The sequence below is a fragment of the Osmerus eperlanus genome, chromosome 17, assembly GCF_963692335.1.
Source record: "Osmerus eperlanus chromosome 17, fOsmEpe2.1, whole genome shotgun sequence".
Classification (NCBI taxonomy): domain Eukaryota; kingdom Metazoa; phylum Chordata; class Actinopteri; order Osmeriformes; family Osmeridae; genus Osmerus; species Osmerus eperlanus.
Genome location: NC_085034.1, coordinates 10,226,827 through 10,245,965, shown reverse-complemented (window position 1 = coordinate 10,245,965; position 19,139 = coordinate 10,226,827). Strand labels below are relative to the sequence as shown.

General features: G+C 48.0%; 2 protein-coding genes across 2 annotated transcripts in view; both read right to left on the bottom strand.

Moving 5' to 3' along the window:
• Nucleotides 1-1,762: 1,762 nt before the first annotated feature.
• Nucleotides 1,763-7,442, bottom strand: LOC134037408 (GRB10-interacting GYF protein 2). The gene is made up of 6 exons (XM_062482664.1): nt 7,391-7,442; nt 7,026-7,068; nt 6,330-6,458; nt 6,136-6,204; nt 3,803-3,898; nt 1,763-3,424 (listed from the first exon to the last, which is right to left on the bottom strand). The coding sequence occupies exons 2-6, from the start codon at nt 7,065-7,067 to the stop codon at nt 3,335-3,337; spliced, it is 426 nt and encodes a 141-aa protein (XP_062338648.1). The 5' UTR covers nt 7,068; nt 7,391-7,442; the 3' UTR covers nt 1,763-3,334.
• A 3,296-nt stretch (nt 7,443-10,738) lies between these two features.
• ntf3 (neurotrophin 3) overlaps nt 10,739-19,139 on the bottom strand; it is a 16,247-nt gene continuing 7,846 nt past the window's right edge. Inside the window, exon 2 of the mRNA XM_062483454.1 lies at nt 10,739-15,268. Within this exon, the coding sequence (XP_062339438.1) occupies nt 14,420-15,268 (849 nt within the window). The 3' untranslated portion in view covers nt 10,739-14,419. The remainder of the gene's footprint in view (nt 15,269-19,139) is intronic.

The window sequence follows — 19,139 nt, the reverse complement described above, 5'->3', positions numbered from 1 at the left end:
GTCACTGATCATAACAACGAGAAGAACAGAGGCTCTACGGCAGGGGTGTTCAATCCTGGTGCTCGGGGTCCGCTGTCCTGTGGCATGTTTTCGATGTTTCCCCTGTTCCAGCGCACCCGATTCAAATGAACGGGTCGTCATTATGTTTGGCGAAAGCCCTGATAATGGCCATTCATGTGCGTGGTGACGGTCGGAGCATGGCGGGAATGAAGGAAGAGGGTGAAGGGAAGGCACAGGAGGACGGGGGGAGGAGAAAGATGCCAAGGACTGGAAAAAAGGGAGTCAAAGTTGAGATGGGGTTAGGAGGAACTGAGTATGAAGAAGGAGGCAGGAGGGGCAAGGAAAGGGGCCTGCGATGAGATGATGAGATGCGGGCAGGGTTCGTGGGTGAGAGAGACACACCGTGTCACACACACACACACACACACACAGACTGTGTGCTCGTCCCTCTGGGCATTCTCTGGCTGGGTCAGACACCGGGCATATCAGCCATTAATGGATCCAGACTCCTCTATGACGGAACCAGAGCAGTTTGGGTTGAGAAGTAGCAGAGGAAGGCAAGGAAGGAGGGATGGCAGAGAGCAGAGGGAGTGAGAGAGGAAGGGAGACGGGGGGGAGGAAACCAGACACAAGTAAGAAACAGACAGGAAGGAAAGGGAGGTGGGGGGAAGCTGGGGGGGGTAGGGAGAGGAGGAAAGATGACATCACACCATGTCGGGGCGCTTGAAAAATGAGGTCGCGAGCGATGCGTGGATGACATTCTAACTTCGCCGTGCAGCATTGTAGTTCAACGCTATCACTGACCCCCTAATGAAACGCTGTGGATGTGGGACTTTTGAATTATGGAACGCGTATACGAGAGTTATTTCATAATGAATGCGGTGCTGTGTGGCACATTCTGACCGAGGCGGAGCAGCGAAGACTGATATTGTGCTGCTCCAACTCCCAGCAGCTACAGTCACAGGCTGTTGTTTCACATGGTGTCATGTGTTGGCTGCACCCCTACATTCCCTCCCTGTGTGTGTGTGTTTGTGTGTGAGAGCTTGTGATAGATAAGTGAGAGAAAAAGTGTGAGAGAGTGTGTGAAAGAAAGCGAGCTCTTTCCCCTGTGCGTTTTGAGTGTGTGTGTGTGTCTAAGCTCTGCCTTTGGCGGATTCCAGAGCCGCCTCAACAAAACCTTGAGATGACCTGAGTTGTCTCAGGTGATTTTCATTATGTTTCTTTGAGTTCCTCAGACAAACCTGCCTCCATTACTGCGGGAGTGAAGGAGGGAGGAGGAGGGAGGGGGAAGCGAGAGGCTCAAAGAAAGAGAAGGGTTCACAGAAAGCACAGGAATGAAACAGTGGAGACAAAATACTCTTGACAAAACACTTCCGCTCGTGTTTTTATTCAGCAGTCACAACACAAACGATGCACTTTTCTAGCTTTAGAGTTCATGTTTTAACATAAGGTGCGCTTTAAATAAAGCTTTATATGGCACAAAAGAATATCTATCCTATCTACAGCTAGGAGTGTGTGTGCGGTTTTGGGGCCGGCGTTTGGGGCACGAGATGGGGGGAGGTTAGCTGTAGGGACAGGATAGACTCTGCTGACGTAAACATGGGTCATATCGAGAGAAAGGTTGCGCAATGGATGGGAGGCAGAGATGAAGGAGGGACCGAGGGAGGTGAATGGGGCGAGCGACAGGCGGATGGAAAGGACAGAGAACCCCCTCTCCTGCCCCGAGGAGACAGACACACCAGGAATACGAGCCGTCCGTCTCTTTTTCCCCCTCCCTGGTCTCTAATGACAAACCTGCACCACTGGAGACACCTGTTTCTCCCTGTCTCTTTCTCCCCTCCTGTCTCTTTGTCTCTCCCCCCCCCCCCCCCCCGCCCCCTCCCGTTCTTGTCTCTGTCAACATCTTTTGTCGGAGGCCTCCTTCCACAGCCTGATGAGAGACCATGCTACAATATGAATAATTTGCTCTCTTTTTTGACATGGGTTACTCTTTCTGTCTCTCCAGTGCCTTACAGTGTACGCGCGCACACACACACACACACACACACAGGGCTTAGATGAGCACACACACCCTACTCCGTCCATGGCACATCTGTGTAAATAAATCCACCTTACAAAGATCCCGCTCCCCTCCCCCTTCTACACAAACACACACCTGGCACCTGTGCCCCTCCCTCTACACAGACACGCACACCCGTCAACCCTCCCACTATAGCTACTCCATACGCCATCTTCCCTACGCCTGCGCTCGCAACCGCATTCTTCCACTAACCCAGATTTAGTGTTGAAAAGGAAACATACAGGTTTCGCTGAACCCTCCCCCTTGTCCTCCTGCCTTTCAGGGTCCACAGCCATTCACCTCCCTCAGAATTCTCCCAGTCTTCCACCACAGACTTACCCTAAATGGCCACGCCGAGCCTTCTGGACCCCCTAATCTTGTTTTGACAATCATACTTTTCCTCATTTTGATTTATGCATGGCTTACGTGACATGGCAGAACCCGAAACTCCCCAAATCATGACTCACGTTCACGAGGGCCACATGCACCTTCTTAAATCCCCTCGAGTCAATATTCCTGGAAGTTTCCAGAATTCCGGAAGCTTCTCTCTGTGGGTAGGAAGGTTTTGCCAGTTCCATTAGAGAACTGTCTGGAGTTTTCAACAGATGATGAAGCACCTGGCTAATGCGTGATTCAGTTGGTTTGCGCGGAGACTATGCGAGACGAGGCTGGCTGAATTAGCTCTGTGTTAGCTTGGTGCTGAATTAACCATTGACACCATGGGGGCATTTTTAACAACTGCTGTTGAAATAGTCACCCACGATTGGATCAGCCTCCAGTCAACCACAACTAAGAATCACCAGATGGCCGTGACGAAGACCAAGTGACAAAGATCAACCTCAGTTTACTGATTGGGGAGTCCATAAAATAACCTGAATCCAAACACGGTGTAAGCTTAAATGAACTAAGAATATGTGCCTGAAAGGTCCGGCTGATTTACCAGGCTTTGAGACAGCAGTGCTGGGAAGAGTGAATTCGGGTAATCTGGGATTTTTTTCTCATGCATTTTCTCATCGAAGCTTCTTGATTAACTAGAGCCCTGACCCTGTCTGTGACACCACACCAATCACGTTTCGTGATTTCAGTCACATAACATCCAGGATAAACCTAGAGTCAAAGTTCTGTGGACTAGACATTGTCATAGCAGGGAAGAAAACGCTCTGGAGTTTGGTGTCCCACATTACCCATTGTCCCAGATTACCCCAATTCACCCTACGGGTTAGACAGAGCTGCCCGTATAGAGAGAGAAGAAGAAGACGAGATGGTTGGGTAGGTCTACATCCTGGTGAGCAGCTGGTCCACAGCCTCACAGTTAGACTCTGGTTCCACACCCAGCTCCTCTACCATAACCTTCCTCTGGAACTCCTGAGAAGACAAGCGCCACACAGTCAGGCTGCTCTTCTCTTTTTATAATGTCCAATATCCTAATAACTTCAATTTCACATGGAAGTAAGTCCAACTTCACTGAATTGTCATACAGTAGGATAAAGAATTAGATAATGCAGAAAGAACATTTAAACCATTCTTAGGGGACGTCTGTAGAAGAGAGCTTTTCACCAATCTCTCTTTGATCACTGTCAGTAACGCGATCATTTAAGACAGTGGGATACTCCTTCGGAATGTTTAATTGATAAATAAACCTAGAGTGAAATCTTTGGACTGTCCTGAGTTCAAGATCCTCTTATTCATTTTCATATTCCCTGTGTGTGTGTGTGTGTGTGTGTGTGTGTGCGCATTCCTTACCCTGAACCTCCTCAGCCGTGACAGTCGGTCTTGGAGGGCCTGTTCTTGTGTGGACGCCAGCTCTGCTATGTGAGTTCTCCACTGCAGCTCCTTCTCCTACACGACCCCACCCCCCCCAACACACACACACACACAACATTTAATCCACTGTCTGTCTCCCTTATCGACACCGACTCAGATTAAACAAAAACTTTGACCCCCTAGCATCTCATGACGGTAACACTGCCAATTTGCACCTCCCATGGACTAGAACCTTCCGGTTCGAAAGTCAGACACGTCCAAATCACAACACCTCCAACCTCCAGTTTGAGCATCAAGCAGATGAGATCAGAGATGAATAAACATCTTATTATTTCCAGATTAACAGCTAAGCAGGTCATGAACTTGACAAGCCTATGTTCTGTATGGAAATCCTCAAGCTTACTCTGTGTGGGAATGCTGGTTATCAGGGGGCACCAAACAGGAAACCATTTTGCTTGAGCTAATCAGGTCAAACCAGAACCATATTTACATTCTGTATAGAGCCAATCCCCTAGAACCATGGAGAGGCCCGGTCATTGGAGTAAAGAGTCTCTGATCTAGGATCCTTTTAGCTTCTCAGAATCAAAGTTCTAAGTCACTATGAAGGGTCTGATCCATCTGAGCCTGGATCAGTTTGGACATTCCATTGTGTTCTGCCCCTGCGCCCCTAGCTGGGCCTAGGTGGATGGGAGAGATGGCTGTGGAAAACCACAGCGCTGCTGTTTCTCTGCAGAGCACCAGCAGAACTCTCCCCTGACCCCTGAGGAGGGAGAGATGGAGTGGGCTGGGCCTGACCCTTGACCCTCAAGAGTTACAGGGCTGAGAAGGGCCTTCAGGGATAGTGTTTCCTGCCTGATGTGTGTGTGTGCGCGTGTGTGTATGTGTGTGTGTGTGTGTGTGTGTGTGTGCGCGTTCAACTCCTGCGAGAGGGAATGCAGATCCCCACTCTCCCCCATGTGGGAACCGTTCAATCAGAAGAGATCCTATGTAATCCATCCCAAACATGTCCTGGCACCTTGCCTTTCCACGCCCCAACCACGCCTGCCCCCCCTCCCACACACACAAAGTCTCCACAGACATTCGAAGCCCCCCACCCCCAACACACACACAAACACACGTGCGGCAAGAGGGGACGCTGCCTATTGAAGCGGCTTCATTTATTTTGTTTGGGATGTCTGTGATGGACGATAATGGCTTCAGATGGGATACACATGAGCACCAAGGCCAACCGCTCTCGACAGGCACTGGCTGCCATCAATTACGGGGGTGGTCTTTCATGTGGCCCTGCGTGTGTGAGAGAGAAAGTGTTTGCGTGTGTGTGTGTGAGAGCGAGAGTGTGTCAGGGGAGACTGAGTATGTGGGGAGGAAGGAAGCAGATGCTGGAAAGAAAGTTTACTGTCAGTCTCAAGCACACCGCATTAGCCTCGCTGATGCATGTGGGGGCTGAGAGTCGAAGCCGTGGCCGTTTCCTCCACGATTACATGCTCAAAACGCGAGGCCAGAACAGCCAGCCCATTCTTCTCCCCTGGAAGACGGCAAAAAAACACCAATCCTCTTGAGAGACTGCGGATTAAAACGTGTCAGATTCAACAGTCAGGCGTGGGAGAATAACACGGATGAACATGCGTTGTCCGCGTCGCTCAGGTTCGATAGAGCGGGGCAAGGTGGTTCTGTGACAGAGGCGTTGTCGTCGCGGAGCCCCCCGCTGTCACGTCGGATGTTACCGCTCGGGCGTGTCATCGGGCGCACCCCGGACACCGCGGCGGAAATGTCCACGAGCGGGAACAACAGACGCGTCCCTCGTTGATCTCGCACTCTCCTGTCAGGGAGGAGCTGAGACGGCTGCTCTCAGCTCACACGCACACGCGCACACAGCTGCCCTGCTGGATGCTGCGTGTGTGCGTGTGCGGGCCTTGCTGACACATCTGGCCTGTGTGTGTGTGTGTGCTCTAGCCCTTGAGTATGGGCGTAGGGGGCTTGATACATTTAGTGTTCCTAGCAGCCCCTCCCCCCGTTCACAGGGGTGTGTCTGCCATTACTTCAGCAGTGATTATGCCTGTCACTCTGGGCCTTGAAGCTGGATGTGAAACAGCAGTCTGGATAGATACAGTGTAGCCCAGGGTGTGTTTGCTCTGGGCCGGGACGAGACCATCATTACCGCAATCAAGCTCAGTTACAGCAGTTTGGGTCATGAGCATAAGTGGTGGCCTTGGATTGACTTGTGAGGAAACGATAGCGATAATATGCTTTATGCATCGTATGCATACCGTGGGTGTGTGTGTGTGTGTGTGTGTACATGGGGGCTTGCCTACCCTCTTGCTTTCCTCCAGCTCTCGCTGTCTCTCCTGTTCCTGCCGCTCTCGCTCCTGCCGCCGACGGACCTGCCCGACACACAGGAAGTTACATACAGGAAGTTGTCCGACGCAAGGGGAAGGGATGCATGTCGACAGCAGGTGGTAACTGGGGATTGGAAGGCGTATTTAGGCAGGTAAAGATAGACACTCACCCTCTCCTCTCGTCTATCCTTCCACTCGTTCTCCAGAGTGTTTGGCTCCTCCGGCATTGCCAGGTGCTCTGTTTTCCTCGTCGATCCCAGAAATTCATAGTCCTCCTCTTTACACATCCCTCTCATGGACTGCACACAGAGAAAGAGCTTTTACCCTTTTATCTGAGGGAGAGCTGCTTCATGACAATAAGGTTGGTTGATTCATGATTGACATATTGCTGAATCATTGGTTGGATTGGTTTGATTCAGTGTCCTCCTTTCCTACTTCTTGAAAATCAGAGAAAATCAGGGAGTCAGGTGGCTAAGCGGTGAGGGAGTCGGGCTAGTAAAGCCCGACTCGTCTGAAGGTCGAGGTCTGAAGGTCTGAAGGTCGCCAGTTCGATTCCCGGCCGTGCCAAATGAAGGTGTGTCCTTGGGCAAGGCACTTCACCCTACTTGCCTCAGGGGAGAATGTCCCTGTACTTACTGTAAGTCGCTCTGGATAAGAGCGTCTGCTAAATGACTAAATGTGAATGTAAATGTAAAATGCCCAGACTGGATCAGGAACACAGACTTACATCTACACTTCTACAGTATACTTACTATAGTTCAAAACACTTTTTACCTAATAAAAAATATATATGAAGGAACAAATTGATATAGTGGAGTGGATTGTAGTGTACAAAGAACAAATATTTGAACCCCACAACAGCGTACCTTTGACATGGTAATGTCCTGGAATTTCTTCACATGGGCCATGCTGTTCGTGAAGGTCATAAAGACGATAATAAAAGATTCAGAATCAACTCATTTCAATATGGCCACAATAAGCTATAATCTTTATATGACCTACATGGCATCAACAAAACATATTTTAAAATGAATCTATACAAATATCCCAAACAAACTGTTTCTGACATTTGCAGAGGGTAACATGCTGAACTTAAACAATTCAAGTGCCATTCAGACAATGACAAGACAATAACTGCATATTAGCCTTCAACATAGATATTAAACAAACGTCAAATATCCACATCTTAATCACAGCAGATGCTCTCTCCTCACCCCCCTGCTTTACTTACCCAACACAGAGGACCAGGTCACCTGGCCAGCCAAACCCCAGGTGTGGACAGTCTCTCCGGGTGTCTGTCTCCCTCCTCAGCCTCGCCCGCCTGCGTGGCTCGTCCCTTTAACTCCACGCTCGGTCAGATGCCGGTGACATGGCCCGGCCCATGGTATGTGTCTCGCACGCCTGTCATTTCAGCGCTGGGCCGAGAGAAGTGGAGCTCTGCTGCTAATAAAGAGCCAGCCGTGCCGGGGGGGGGGGGGGGGGGATGTGTGGCCCAGGCTGAGATGTTCCTGCTCTGGGTGAGGTCATGGGTCATCGCTCAGGCTCACCCCAAAGGAGGAGGGGGGGAACATTATTGTTGTAAACCAAAACAACCTATGCTTGATTTTTTGTGCAAAACAAATCAGTCATTGACTTGCTGTACCTGCTTTTGTTGGTGTTTGGCCTATGAAGCCGAGGATTTCATTGTAGTTAAGGTTGGGGTTGTCCTTGACAATTCATTCAATGTACAGTATATGGCAGTGACGTGTCAGTTTTCTTATAGATTTAGTCCAATTCAACTAAAATGTGCAACTGTAGTGGCATTCAATTTAAGTAGGAAACAGAGCTCAAGAGTTTTGCATTGGCCCTAATAGTCCAGAATCCAGATTAATGGGTCAAGACCAGAACTCTGACCCTGTCCTATTGCCTTCAGTGAATGCTGAAGTCCTCAGGTTCTGGTCTCACCATACAGGTCCTCATCAATGGACAGACTAGAGGGCTGTGCCAATGAGTCTGTCTTCAGACCAGAACAGGTTGTTTACAGATTAATGAGTTTACTCTCGTGTTGGTGATATGAATACCATACTGTAAACACAGCTACACGTTCCCAGTTAACATCTTGATACTGGGGTTTGCCGTTTTAGGGCTATACTCTCCAAAGTAAAATGTTTACATGCGTTATTATTCTTGGGGATGGGAATGTAAACCTATACCATCCCCTATTTAGCCTTGTGTGTAAGGTCGGTGTTAAAACCATAATCCTTTCCAGAGCAGGTCCAGGTTGTTGAGTGATGCCTGGGCCAGTCCCTGTGGGATATATGGTCGAGTCTGGGGTCAGGGGTGAAAGGTCAGGACCCGATGTTGTGACTGCAGAGGACAGTGCTGTGAGTCCCAGGTGACCCGTGATGGACGTCGAGGGCGAACCTTAGAAGGTCGGGGCCAAGGTGCGGACCGTGTAGCAGAACATGTGTTTTGTTGAAGCTGGCGTAGATGAGCAACTCAAGGCTGGGAAAGAGTAGGCATGACTTGTTTTGTTTGCACAAAGATATTCCCAGAAGACATTGTTACTGTACCTGGTTTAGTGTGTTACGTCAAGTCTTCGGAGATCTTCGCAAAACCCAAGGTTCGAGGAATGGCGTGAGAGAGACGAGCAAAAAATAAAGAACAAATGTGTTGTAATCGTCCTGATGTTTTGGAGCCTGGTGCTTGATTTTGGTCGAGTAGACCTTGCAAGGCAACATTTACAAGGAGTACATTTCAACTCTGCCAAGGCTTTCAGTCATTGCTTTTAACGATTTCCTTTGTGCTTAATAGCCTCTAAAAGCCAGCTGGCTCAAAAACAGCTAAATATTTGCAAGGTCAAATGAGCATAATAGTAGCTTTAAATATGCTGTAAAGTGGAATTGAAAATTAGTTTTAAGTTCATCACACCACAGAAGAATGTGTTGTTAACTACCCATCCAAATTCGAATGAAAAAAAAACACAGACAAGTATGTTCAATTAGGCTTTGAAAATCAGCAGTCTTCTCTGCTTGAGACTGGGGGGGCGTGTCACCTGAAGGAGCTGAAGCTCCGCCCCCTCGAATGTATTGAATTTAGCAACAACAGCAACACTAGCTCAATCAATTGCAGATATCAGAACAGACCTACCTGCAGTCTCTGAGTGTTTTATGTGTTAATGACTTTGTCTTTGCATCGTACCAGCTGAGTAACAAAATGCAACCGTCTGTGATCTGACGTAGATAGGTCGCTGTGACGTAGATAGGTTGGGTTTTTGCCCCGCCTATACAAAACCTGAGCTGAAAACGGGAGAGAAACTGTTCAACGGTCTAACTCCACATTTCAGTGCGACAAAGTTTTCGCGCTTTGCACATGCTTTCAGGAACTCATTTCATGTGTAATGTACTGAGAAGCAAATCATGTAATTTGCTCTACAGCATCTTTAATTGCTTTTTAATTGTTTCTGAGGCAGCTATTACCAGTTTTCATATACTGTTAGTTACTACTGACATAGTGTTAACGTATAGGCTTAGTTGGTAACCTGTTTTAAATGAGAATGGTATTGAATGCAGGATCTGCTGTCCCTTCTGCGACACAGCATGGACTCTTGCAAGCTGCAGCTTTGCAAGGTGTCAGTTGACCTGAAACAACTCTTTGGTCGAACTTATCAGGAGGGAGCCCTAACAGACTTTCAGTCTTAAGGATGAGTCTTAACTCCTCTAAGATCGGCATTGCAAGAGGCTTATGTCCTCATTAACTGTTGTCCGCTGCTATTTCAGGTTCACAGTGGCTGGACACACCACCGTATTTTTATATGGCTAGCAAAGCGCCGCCTCTCACTTCAACTTCCTTCTTTTTTTTTTGTCTCAGGGAGGGTGGTCGTATTTAGAACCTGGCAGGCATAAAGAGGAACTTTGTTTGGACAATCTTCTGACCCCAATCCCCTTGGCTGGGGTGGTGGCCTGGAACAGTGTATGGGACTGGGGATAAGTTAACGTTGGGTCTGGGACTGGCTGCGAGGCGACAAGGTTATGGTTGGTGCTGCCCTGGGACAAGACTGCACTGACTTAGTTGAACAAATCTGTCAATAACTACTGTCGGAGGGGAACTAGGGGGACTGTCAAACTGGGACTGGGATGGGACTGGTGCTGTATCCATGCTGTACCCTAGCCAGGGTGCTCAGGATTTGACCCCAGCTCCTACAAGGACTGAAATAACATTGTGGGAATTGTGGGAACTTCGCTCTCTCTCTGTCTCTCTGTCTCTGTCTCTCTCTCTCTCTCTCTCTCTCTCTCTCTCTCTCTCTCTCTCTCTCTCTCTCTCTCTCTCTCTCTCTCTCTCTCTCTCTCTCTTCTCTCTCTCTCTCTTTCTCTCTCTTTCTCATGGGAAATGGGAATATATACCCCCAGACTAGGAAGCATCGCTGCCAGGTGGGGGGGGGGAGGGTGAACAGTGTCAGGCTGGTAGGAACAGGCATACTCAGATAAATACTGGGAATAGTGCAGTATAGAAGGCCTACATGGATATTACACAGTGTAAAAACACACATCAGACAGGGTTATAGAAAACATAGAAAATAAACATATGTTTATTTGGACATTTCACACAGACAGGCGGCTGTTTCTGGTGGTGTTGTGGGGATGTGGGGGTGGGGGGGTGGGGTACAGAGTGTCTTTAAGTGCTGCTCTCAGATCAGCGCTCCTTCAAGTATCAGCGGAGCAGACAGGAGTCCAGGAGGGAGGGGAGGGGGGTGTTTAGGGAAATGGGCAGCAGAGGAGATGCCTCCGACAAACTAAACAAACAAGCCTAACGTGGGCGGGGGCCTGGTACGGGGCAGTTACACACGCCAGCAACAGAGGGTACTTCACTGAACAACAAACACCCAACAGACTGAGAGCCTGACTTTTACAAAGAAAATAGAGATCTGCTTTTGTCACATTTCATAGTTGTGGTCTTGCAGTCTGGAGAGAGGGGAGGGGAGACGATGGGAAAACGGTAGTTACACAAGAATCTTTTCGATTTTCCTTAAAGTGTGTATGTGTATGTATGTGTTTTGGCACATTCTTGTACTTTTTTCAAATAGCTCGGAACATGGGTAGCAGAACGAAAAGCAAAAGTCCTTGCCTGTTTTATGTGCATTGGTTTCAGCCCAGTGATAAGGATCTCATTGATGGGGTTTAATAAGCAGCAACAATGGAAGATTGAAGGACAACAGCAGGACTTATCAACACTAATATCCAATAATAAAGGGAAACATTACAACTTCATAAATCACCACAGTATTGCCATACTGCAGAACACAGGCCCGTTGTAGAGTTGAGGTCCATTTCATATTTTGAGTTCTGGACTGTCTATAGGAGTTCCTTGAAGTTCTTTGAGTTTTGGAGAGGCAATTTCTGCCACAACAAGTCCTTATGGGTTCTGCAAAGATATTTGTGGTTCCTTGTCGTGTGCCTTCCAGATCTCAGGCCTGTCTTTGTGCATTAATGCATGTTGCAGAAAAAGGCATTGCGGTCAAGTCTATAGAGAAACTGTGTGTGTGTGAACCTGTCTCCCACTCAGACATATTGTAGTTCATTAGCCCATAGAAACATCCTTTGTATGGATCTTCGAGAACACCATACATACTAAGTTGTGATTACGACACACACACACAGTAGAGTGGGTGGTCAGCGTGTCAGATCTCTCCCAGCTGTTATCACTGAGGAACAAAGCAAAGATGGTCTTACACCCCCTCAGGAGCCCCACCTGTCAATCATTCTCTGTTAAGAACATTCTAATTTCCTTCCCTCCTATGTCCTCTAACCCCCAAGGTCCTGAAGCCCACAATTTAGACTCCTCCTTCGGCTGCCTACACAAACGTTTCATTATCTGCCTGTACAAAGTGTATGTTTTAGGTCTTATAGTGTGCTGTCTAGCGATGCCAAGGACAACACGAACAAGTATAGCGCTTTAAATCCTACTGGGTTTCCAGATTATGTGAAGTGTGTTGATATAGAGAATCGGTGATGTTGTCTTGTCTTTTGGCCTGTGTTGAATATGTGCTCTGTGCTGATATTCCCATTTAAAGAAATGTTCCACATTGGGTATGTGAGGGGTCATATTTTGGTAATTCTTTTGGGGGGGGGCTGTTGAAAGTCTCAAATTCTATGGTATGCGGGTACCTTTTTAGTGTTGCTTGCTAATCTGGGTCATCTTATCTCAATGCCACCAGTTAGTCTGACAGGTGCCAAATCTAGAGTTTAACCGTGAGCTTCAGCCTGACACAGTCTGTCTCCTGAACACTGACAACTCCTGCCCTGTAAATCCTCCTCTGGCTTGTCTTCTGAATACCATGAATAGCTTTGGGCTGTGGAAACCATTTTGGATTCCCCATCCCTGCACGCACAACCCCACATTCCTGCAGATCTTCCATTGATGTCAATAATGGATTTAAACAGAACTCTTTAGCTCCAGCATACGTATATATCTCAAGTTACGTTTTAGTTACCCTCCCACAATCCTGTTCCCACCTTGTTAACTTCTGGGTTTGTCTACGTTGGAGCGCAGGTTTACCTAGCGAGACACAATGGAAAAATAAGACTTGCCTTATTCTAGTGTCCCCAGCTGAAGAGATTGTTATCTCCTCCCCTCGGCCTGCCAATTGGTAAGCCCTCTTAGAGGGCAGATTACCCCCTCAAATCCCAGCTCTGCACGTATGTACATCTCCTTAAGGCAGCTTTGCCCCAACATAAGACTGCTATGTCATTACCCATGGCACGTTCTGCCCTCGGTCAGTTTGCAGCTAAACAAATGCCATTTCTACCCTGTCCAACTGAGGATTTTGTTCGAAGAACGAGAACGTGTCCTACGTTTCTCTCACACACATGGGTGTTTGGGGTGGGGGAGCTGGAGAGAGATGCAGTCGCGTAAAGTGGGTGGGGTTAATGAATGCTCAACAAAGGGGTCTAATTGGTCACATTTTTCTGAGAGGCTTTGGTCAAGGATAATAGCCACGGGTCACACCATAGAGCAGAAGTTGGGGAAGGTTGCACAATGGGTACCAGTCCTGCTATTGGCTCGCCGGTGGCTTAAAATGGCCGCCGTGAAGCCTGGAGCTTTACAATTGGTTTCAGTTGAGACCTCAATGGTCAAACATGGCTCCTTAACCAAACCTCTGTTCCATCGTCTGTCTCTTTAAGGTCTAGGCTGTTTCACATCAACAGGCAGGTCCTTTGCTCTCACGCCAACACACTGCCGTTGTTAATACTTTGGAATCTGGGAGAGAACAATCCTCCCCAAACTTCACACCCAGTCATGAGTTCAGCCTTTTTTCAGCTTCTCTGGTCATTCTTTTTTGGGGGGATTTTGGATATAATGGGTTTCACTTTTTGTGGTATTTCCTTGTTCAGTGAATCCTCCTGAATAATAGCACCTTCACTGTTCTGCCCCTAGTTTAACAGTTTTCCACTCGCCCCTGGGGTCTCTGGTTAAATGACAGCTGTCTTGGTTGGGATGTAACCCTGCCCTTAACCTTCACACACATGACATGAAAGTGTTCTGGAAATGGAATGACTTGTGTAGATCTCAGATTGGATCTGGGTCTATTTCTGGCCCCAAAAAGACTGGTAACCTGGTCACGGTTAAGTTCCCAGTCGAAGGCCATGCAGTTCCTGTGTGGTTTAAGATGCTACAGTTTCAGTAGTTTTTTTTATCAAAAAGCAACGGGGCACGTTGCCTGGTTGAATCAGCAAAGCGGAAGGTATATACCCTCAGGCTATATCAATGAATAGTTTATCAATGTTTAAAAGACATTTGAATCATGTTCTTTTTAGTAAAAAGTACATACAGTAACTGGCAGAGCAGTGATGATTTCACACAATGAGCTTGGTGAGGAATACTGTCGTTGATATGTTTGTGGGTGTGTGCGTGTATGTTCGGTGTGTGTGTCTGTCTGGTGAACGGTCTTCCGTATCGGCCGACCTCTACAGCCGTGACCTGTGTGATTTCACTGTGCCCTCTGCACCGATGCTTAATCAAGGCACGTAATCTCGCCACGCCACGTCCCCACAGCCCGGCGAGTTGGCGTCATTCCTATGAGTTCGTAGGTGGTCCTTTCTTTTTGTCTTTTTTTGTCTTTCTTTGAATAGATTTTTCCTCGGATGAATATTTCAATAAATAACACAAATATATTTACACATCATATATATAGACATGTATAAACTACATGCATTTCATATAACTTAAATAATAATTTATATGTACAGCTCTCCCCCCCCCCCTCTCCAACCCCCGCCGTGCTTCATGTCCTGCGGTGTTTCCGTGACAACGCACAGACGCAGGAAGTGTCTATGCGTATCCAGCGCCAGCCCACGGTGCTCCTCTCCTGCGTGAGCGCGCGCACGTACGTCTGCGACGTCTTGCACTGCGAGTTCCAGTGCTTGTCGTCGATCCCTCGGCAGCCGCTTCTGTAGGGTTTGGCAGTCCGACACTTGGTCTCGTAAAAGTACTGTTTGACCTCCGCCGTGGCGCTGGTCTTGATTTGTCCCAGCACGGTCACGTGACGTCCCCTGATGTCCACCGCGTTGGTTTTGTCGGTCACCCACTGGCTCTCGCTGTCGCACACCGAGTACTCGCCGCGGTAGCTCTTGTGCTCGGCGTAGCGCTTCTTGCGGACGCCTGTGTTGTTAGCGCCGTCCGAGCTGCCCGTGTAGTCGTCTATGAGGTAAAGGGGCGGGGGCTGGAGGGGCAGCCTGTCGCTAAGCAGCACCCGGGGGGAGTTGTAGCGTTTGTGCTGCGTCAGCAGTTCTGAGGACAGGGAGGTGAGTGGCTGGGAGACAGAGCTCGAGCTCCACCTGTCCGGGGAGATCGGGTCGTCTAAGGGGCTGTTGGGGCCTGGCAGGCCCAGTGGGGGTAGCTTATCCTGTGGCTCATTGTCCCGGCCCTCCCCATGGTTGTCCCATTGGCCCTGGTCCTGGCCCTGTCGGGGTCGGTCCCTGGTCAGGTCAGCCTGAAGCAGCTTGATGATGAGGGAGTTGAGAGGGTCCTGGGTTGGCTGCTGCCGATCCATATTGGTTGCCTGGATACCATAGAGGTACGCGAGGAACATGACGGACAACAGGATGGACATCACTAGATTCACCTGTAAGATCTAGACAAACAGGAAACAGGAAATTGGCGTCATTTCTCCGTTAACAAACATGAGACATCAGTGAATTCAAGCTAATGAAATCAAGAAATCTGTCACAAATGACATCAGATATCAGATATCAACTACTCATCTGTAGTCCTAATAAATCCTAAGCAATCACATGTTCTATTTATTGATTAGCCAATGTTACCATGCAAACAGGAACAAGGCACCCATGTATCGGTTCCTCATTCACATACTCAACATTTCACCCATAACATCCTAACATATCACGTCCAGAGTTGTGATGGTCCATGGGAAGTTTGAGGTGGCTGCAGTCCAGGCCTGGGAACTGCTATTCCCACATGTAAACATTAGTAGCAACCGTGTGGATGCCTCATCTAGCAAGTGCACCCTCTCTCTCTCTCTCTCTCTCTCTCTCTCTCTCTCTCTCTCTCTCTCTCTCTCTCTCTCTCTCTCTCTCTCTCTCTCTCTCTCTCTCTCTCTCTCTCTCTCTCTCTCTCGCTCGCTCGCTCTCTATCTCTCTCGCTCTTTCTCTGTGTACCTTGGTGGACGTAGACTGTGTTTAACATGCATGTTCAGCTGGTGTAAATTCTACCCATACATGCATTCATGGTCATCCACTTGATTTTGCGCGCACGCACTACAGCGCAGGCACATTTGCGTACTGTCAAATGCACATCTCCAGCACCTGCTACAGTGCAACAATAACGTTGTAATGGGTCGTACTGTTTGTCTACAACAGTATCTGGGAGCAACACACAAACACATACACACACACACACACACACAAACATGTACTATTTCAGACCAGGTGGTTACCCTCCAACTATGCAGTTACACCAATCACTCACTCAACCAACCAACCAATTATTGTCCACTAGCAGGCAGACAATGTTACTGGTTTGACATGTGATCAACACAAAGGCGAAGCCTAAACAGGAATTGGTAGGAATGTGGTGCATTCTGCCAGAAGACTCTTCAAACTAAACTAATATATCTTGTCCAAACATGTTCTCCTCTTTCAAGTCACATGGACACAAAGTTCCAGGTAATTGTCCAGGATGTTTTGATTTACTGTGCCAATGTTGCAATATGTATATATTCATTGTGACTGCATTGTGATTGGCAATGTAATCATGTATCATGTATCATGCTGGGTAATTGTGTGTGTGTTATTATTACAACTCAGAACACACCCTTTCTTACCATGCCACCTGTGCGCAGACAGTACATAACAAACCTCATCATCTAGTAGTTATACAGCACAGAAATGATATGTGCACTATCAAAGACATTGGCATTTTCCAGTGTTTATAACATCTCCCTTAGTCTAACAATGAGACAGACTGACCCAGATAGTTTGTTGCTTTGACACTGACATGGTGAGGGTGGTAGAAAACAGAGCAGGCACACATACACACACACATTCATACACACATTATTTGGCAAGGAAGTGTTTCTCTGTGTCTGCCGGGCTGGTGTCTTTGTGTGTGTGCCTGTCTGTGAGTGACTGTGTGTCTGTGAGTGACCATGTGCGAGTGCGAAGGTGTCTCAGTTTGTGGGTGTGTGAGGGACTGTGTGTGTGTCCGTCTGTCCCGTCAATACGTGAGTTTGTGTGTATGTGTCTGTGTGTTATGGTGTGTGTGTACATCGCTCTGTGTGTGTGTGTTTGCATATCTCCTTTCAGCACCACATGCCTCGACCCTTCAAGCCACAGACAGAGCCAACGTGTAACTGCCTGGGATGTCCAGAGAAGGCGGCACAGTGGAACAAGCAGCCACACACAGCAGGCTTGGGGAACTACTCACTCATTACCACATTACTAACCGCTTCTAACTAGTCTCTAATCAGGAGCAAAGCAGTGGTGTAGCAAATTATTGATTCACAAACTAGCATTAACAACTAGCATTAACATATAGCATTAGCAAGTGGCATTAGCAATGGCTAATACGGTTTAGCTCCAGTGTGTAGAGATGCCTGGAATATTGGAAAGTTTGCAATTTGGGTGTGTTTTCAGTGTTGTTGGACAGTCTGTGAAAGAATAGAGGTCATGCCTTATAATAGCCTAACAGAGGCCAGCCAAGTCGTGATAGCGACCACATGATTTCAGTTTTACTGTCCTTGCTTTTATGTGTGTGTGTGTGTTGGAGGATGCAGTCTGAATGGCTGTTCCCCGGGAAATGAGAGGACGTTAATCACACTGTCCCATTAGCTATAATATGGATGGCTGATTCAGCTCTGCAAGCACACTGATGATAAGCTGACCCTCTCCTCACACTCACAACAGAGAGAGGGATGGGGGGATGGAGGGATGGGCGGAAAGCAGGATGGTACTTAGACTCAAAGTCACCTTACAGGAAATGGCTTAGAAACAAACAAACACACACACGCACATGCACACACACAAACACACAGTCCCACGTACAGATGTGTGGCCAACATCCACAAGCATCCCTTAGTCCCACCCCCAACTTCAACCCCCACCCAACCCTCAACCACCATTAAAGCCATGCATTTGACCTAGATCTCAACACAGCCACCACCACAACCTCCACGCCGTCAGTGGCGGGTAGCGGCAGACCGGTGGCGTAACCTGCTGGACACGGCGGTGGCTGATTGGACAACGTTTGGGTGTGTAATTGCCCGGGACCCGGAGCCAACCACTAACAGTGTGCTACAAGTGGCACACACTGGCTTCCAGTTGACAGAGAGAGTGACAAAGAGAGAGACAGAGAGAGAGACACAGAGAGATTGAGAGATTGAGAGAGAGAGAGGGAGAGAGAGAGAGAGAGAGAGAGAGAGAGAGAGAGAGAGAGAGAGAGAGAGAGAGAGAGAGAGAGAGAGAGAGAGACAGAGACAGAGAAATGGAAGGGTGGAGAGGAGGACAACCAAACTGTACCGTACTGGTACAGTAAAAAAAGTATAAAAAAACTTCCTCTTCTGCACATTTGTCCTGCACATAAAACACAGGTACACTGGTGGTTTCAGGGGCCAGCTAGATCACAGTTTGGGAGCTATGTGAACATGCTGGAACAGTGTCTAACTAAAATATAGCTTATGTGTGCTTGCCTGCCTGTCTGTCTCTGTATGTCTGCCTCTCTATCTTTATATCTGCCTGCCTGTATCATCTCAGTTATGGACCATTGTTTTGTAATTCAATTATGCAAAGGCTCCGACTGACCAGACATCATCATTACTGATCCACAGTAGATAGCACCACATTAAGATGGTGAACTTTGGTAGACCAGCATAGCGAGCACTGGTGCTTGTAGCAGGTGTTAGAGTTGTGTGCAGGAAAAACCTGGTTTGTGCTGAAGACTACAGTTAAAGACTGTGGAAAAGGACCTCTCCATTAACAGCGTTACGGGTGCCAAAGTAGAAAGGAACAGTGATGAAACCTGCTCAAACCACGTGGGGACTTTGTTTAAGTTCACCTGTGGGGAATCTTCAGGATACTCATATGTGCTGTGGAAGAATGTGTCTGCATATTTGGTGCATGTCGTGGAGATTGTTATTTCCGTTTGGCCTAATAAATAACTGACATGATATGAAGGTTGTACACTACCTTCTCCTATGGCTTTCAGTCACTGTAACCTTCCCGTAATGTACAGGAGGGCACCACACAAGCTATCAAGAGGATGTGGAGTGACAGTGGTATCAGGGAAGGTAAGAAAGGTAGAGATGTGATATTACTCAATCTTGTGATGGTGGACTGAAATGGGGAGACAGAGAGGGGCTGCTGGATGATAGTGGAGATCTCAGGAGGACTAGAGGTGTTCCAGTTCAGGGAGACCTGGACTTGGACTCATATGGAGGGTGAGTCCGGGTCAGAACAGGGTATTGGTAGGTTAGGGTTGAAGGTATGTTG

Coding starts and splice junctions, on each gene's coding strand:
- LOC134037408 (XM_062482664.1), bottom strand. CDS start 7,067: ATGGCCCATGTGAAGAAATTCCAGGACATTACCATGTCAAAG. Junction 6,205..6,329: donor AGGATAGACGAGAGGAGAGG/GTGAGTGTCTAT, acceptor TGTGTCGGGCAG/GTCCGTCGGCGGCAGGAGCG. Junction 3,425..3,802: donor CACGGCTGAGGAGGTTCAGG/GTAAGGAATGCG, acceptor TTGTCTTCTCAG/GAGTTCCAGAGGAAGGTTAT.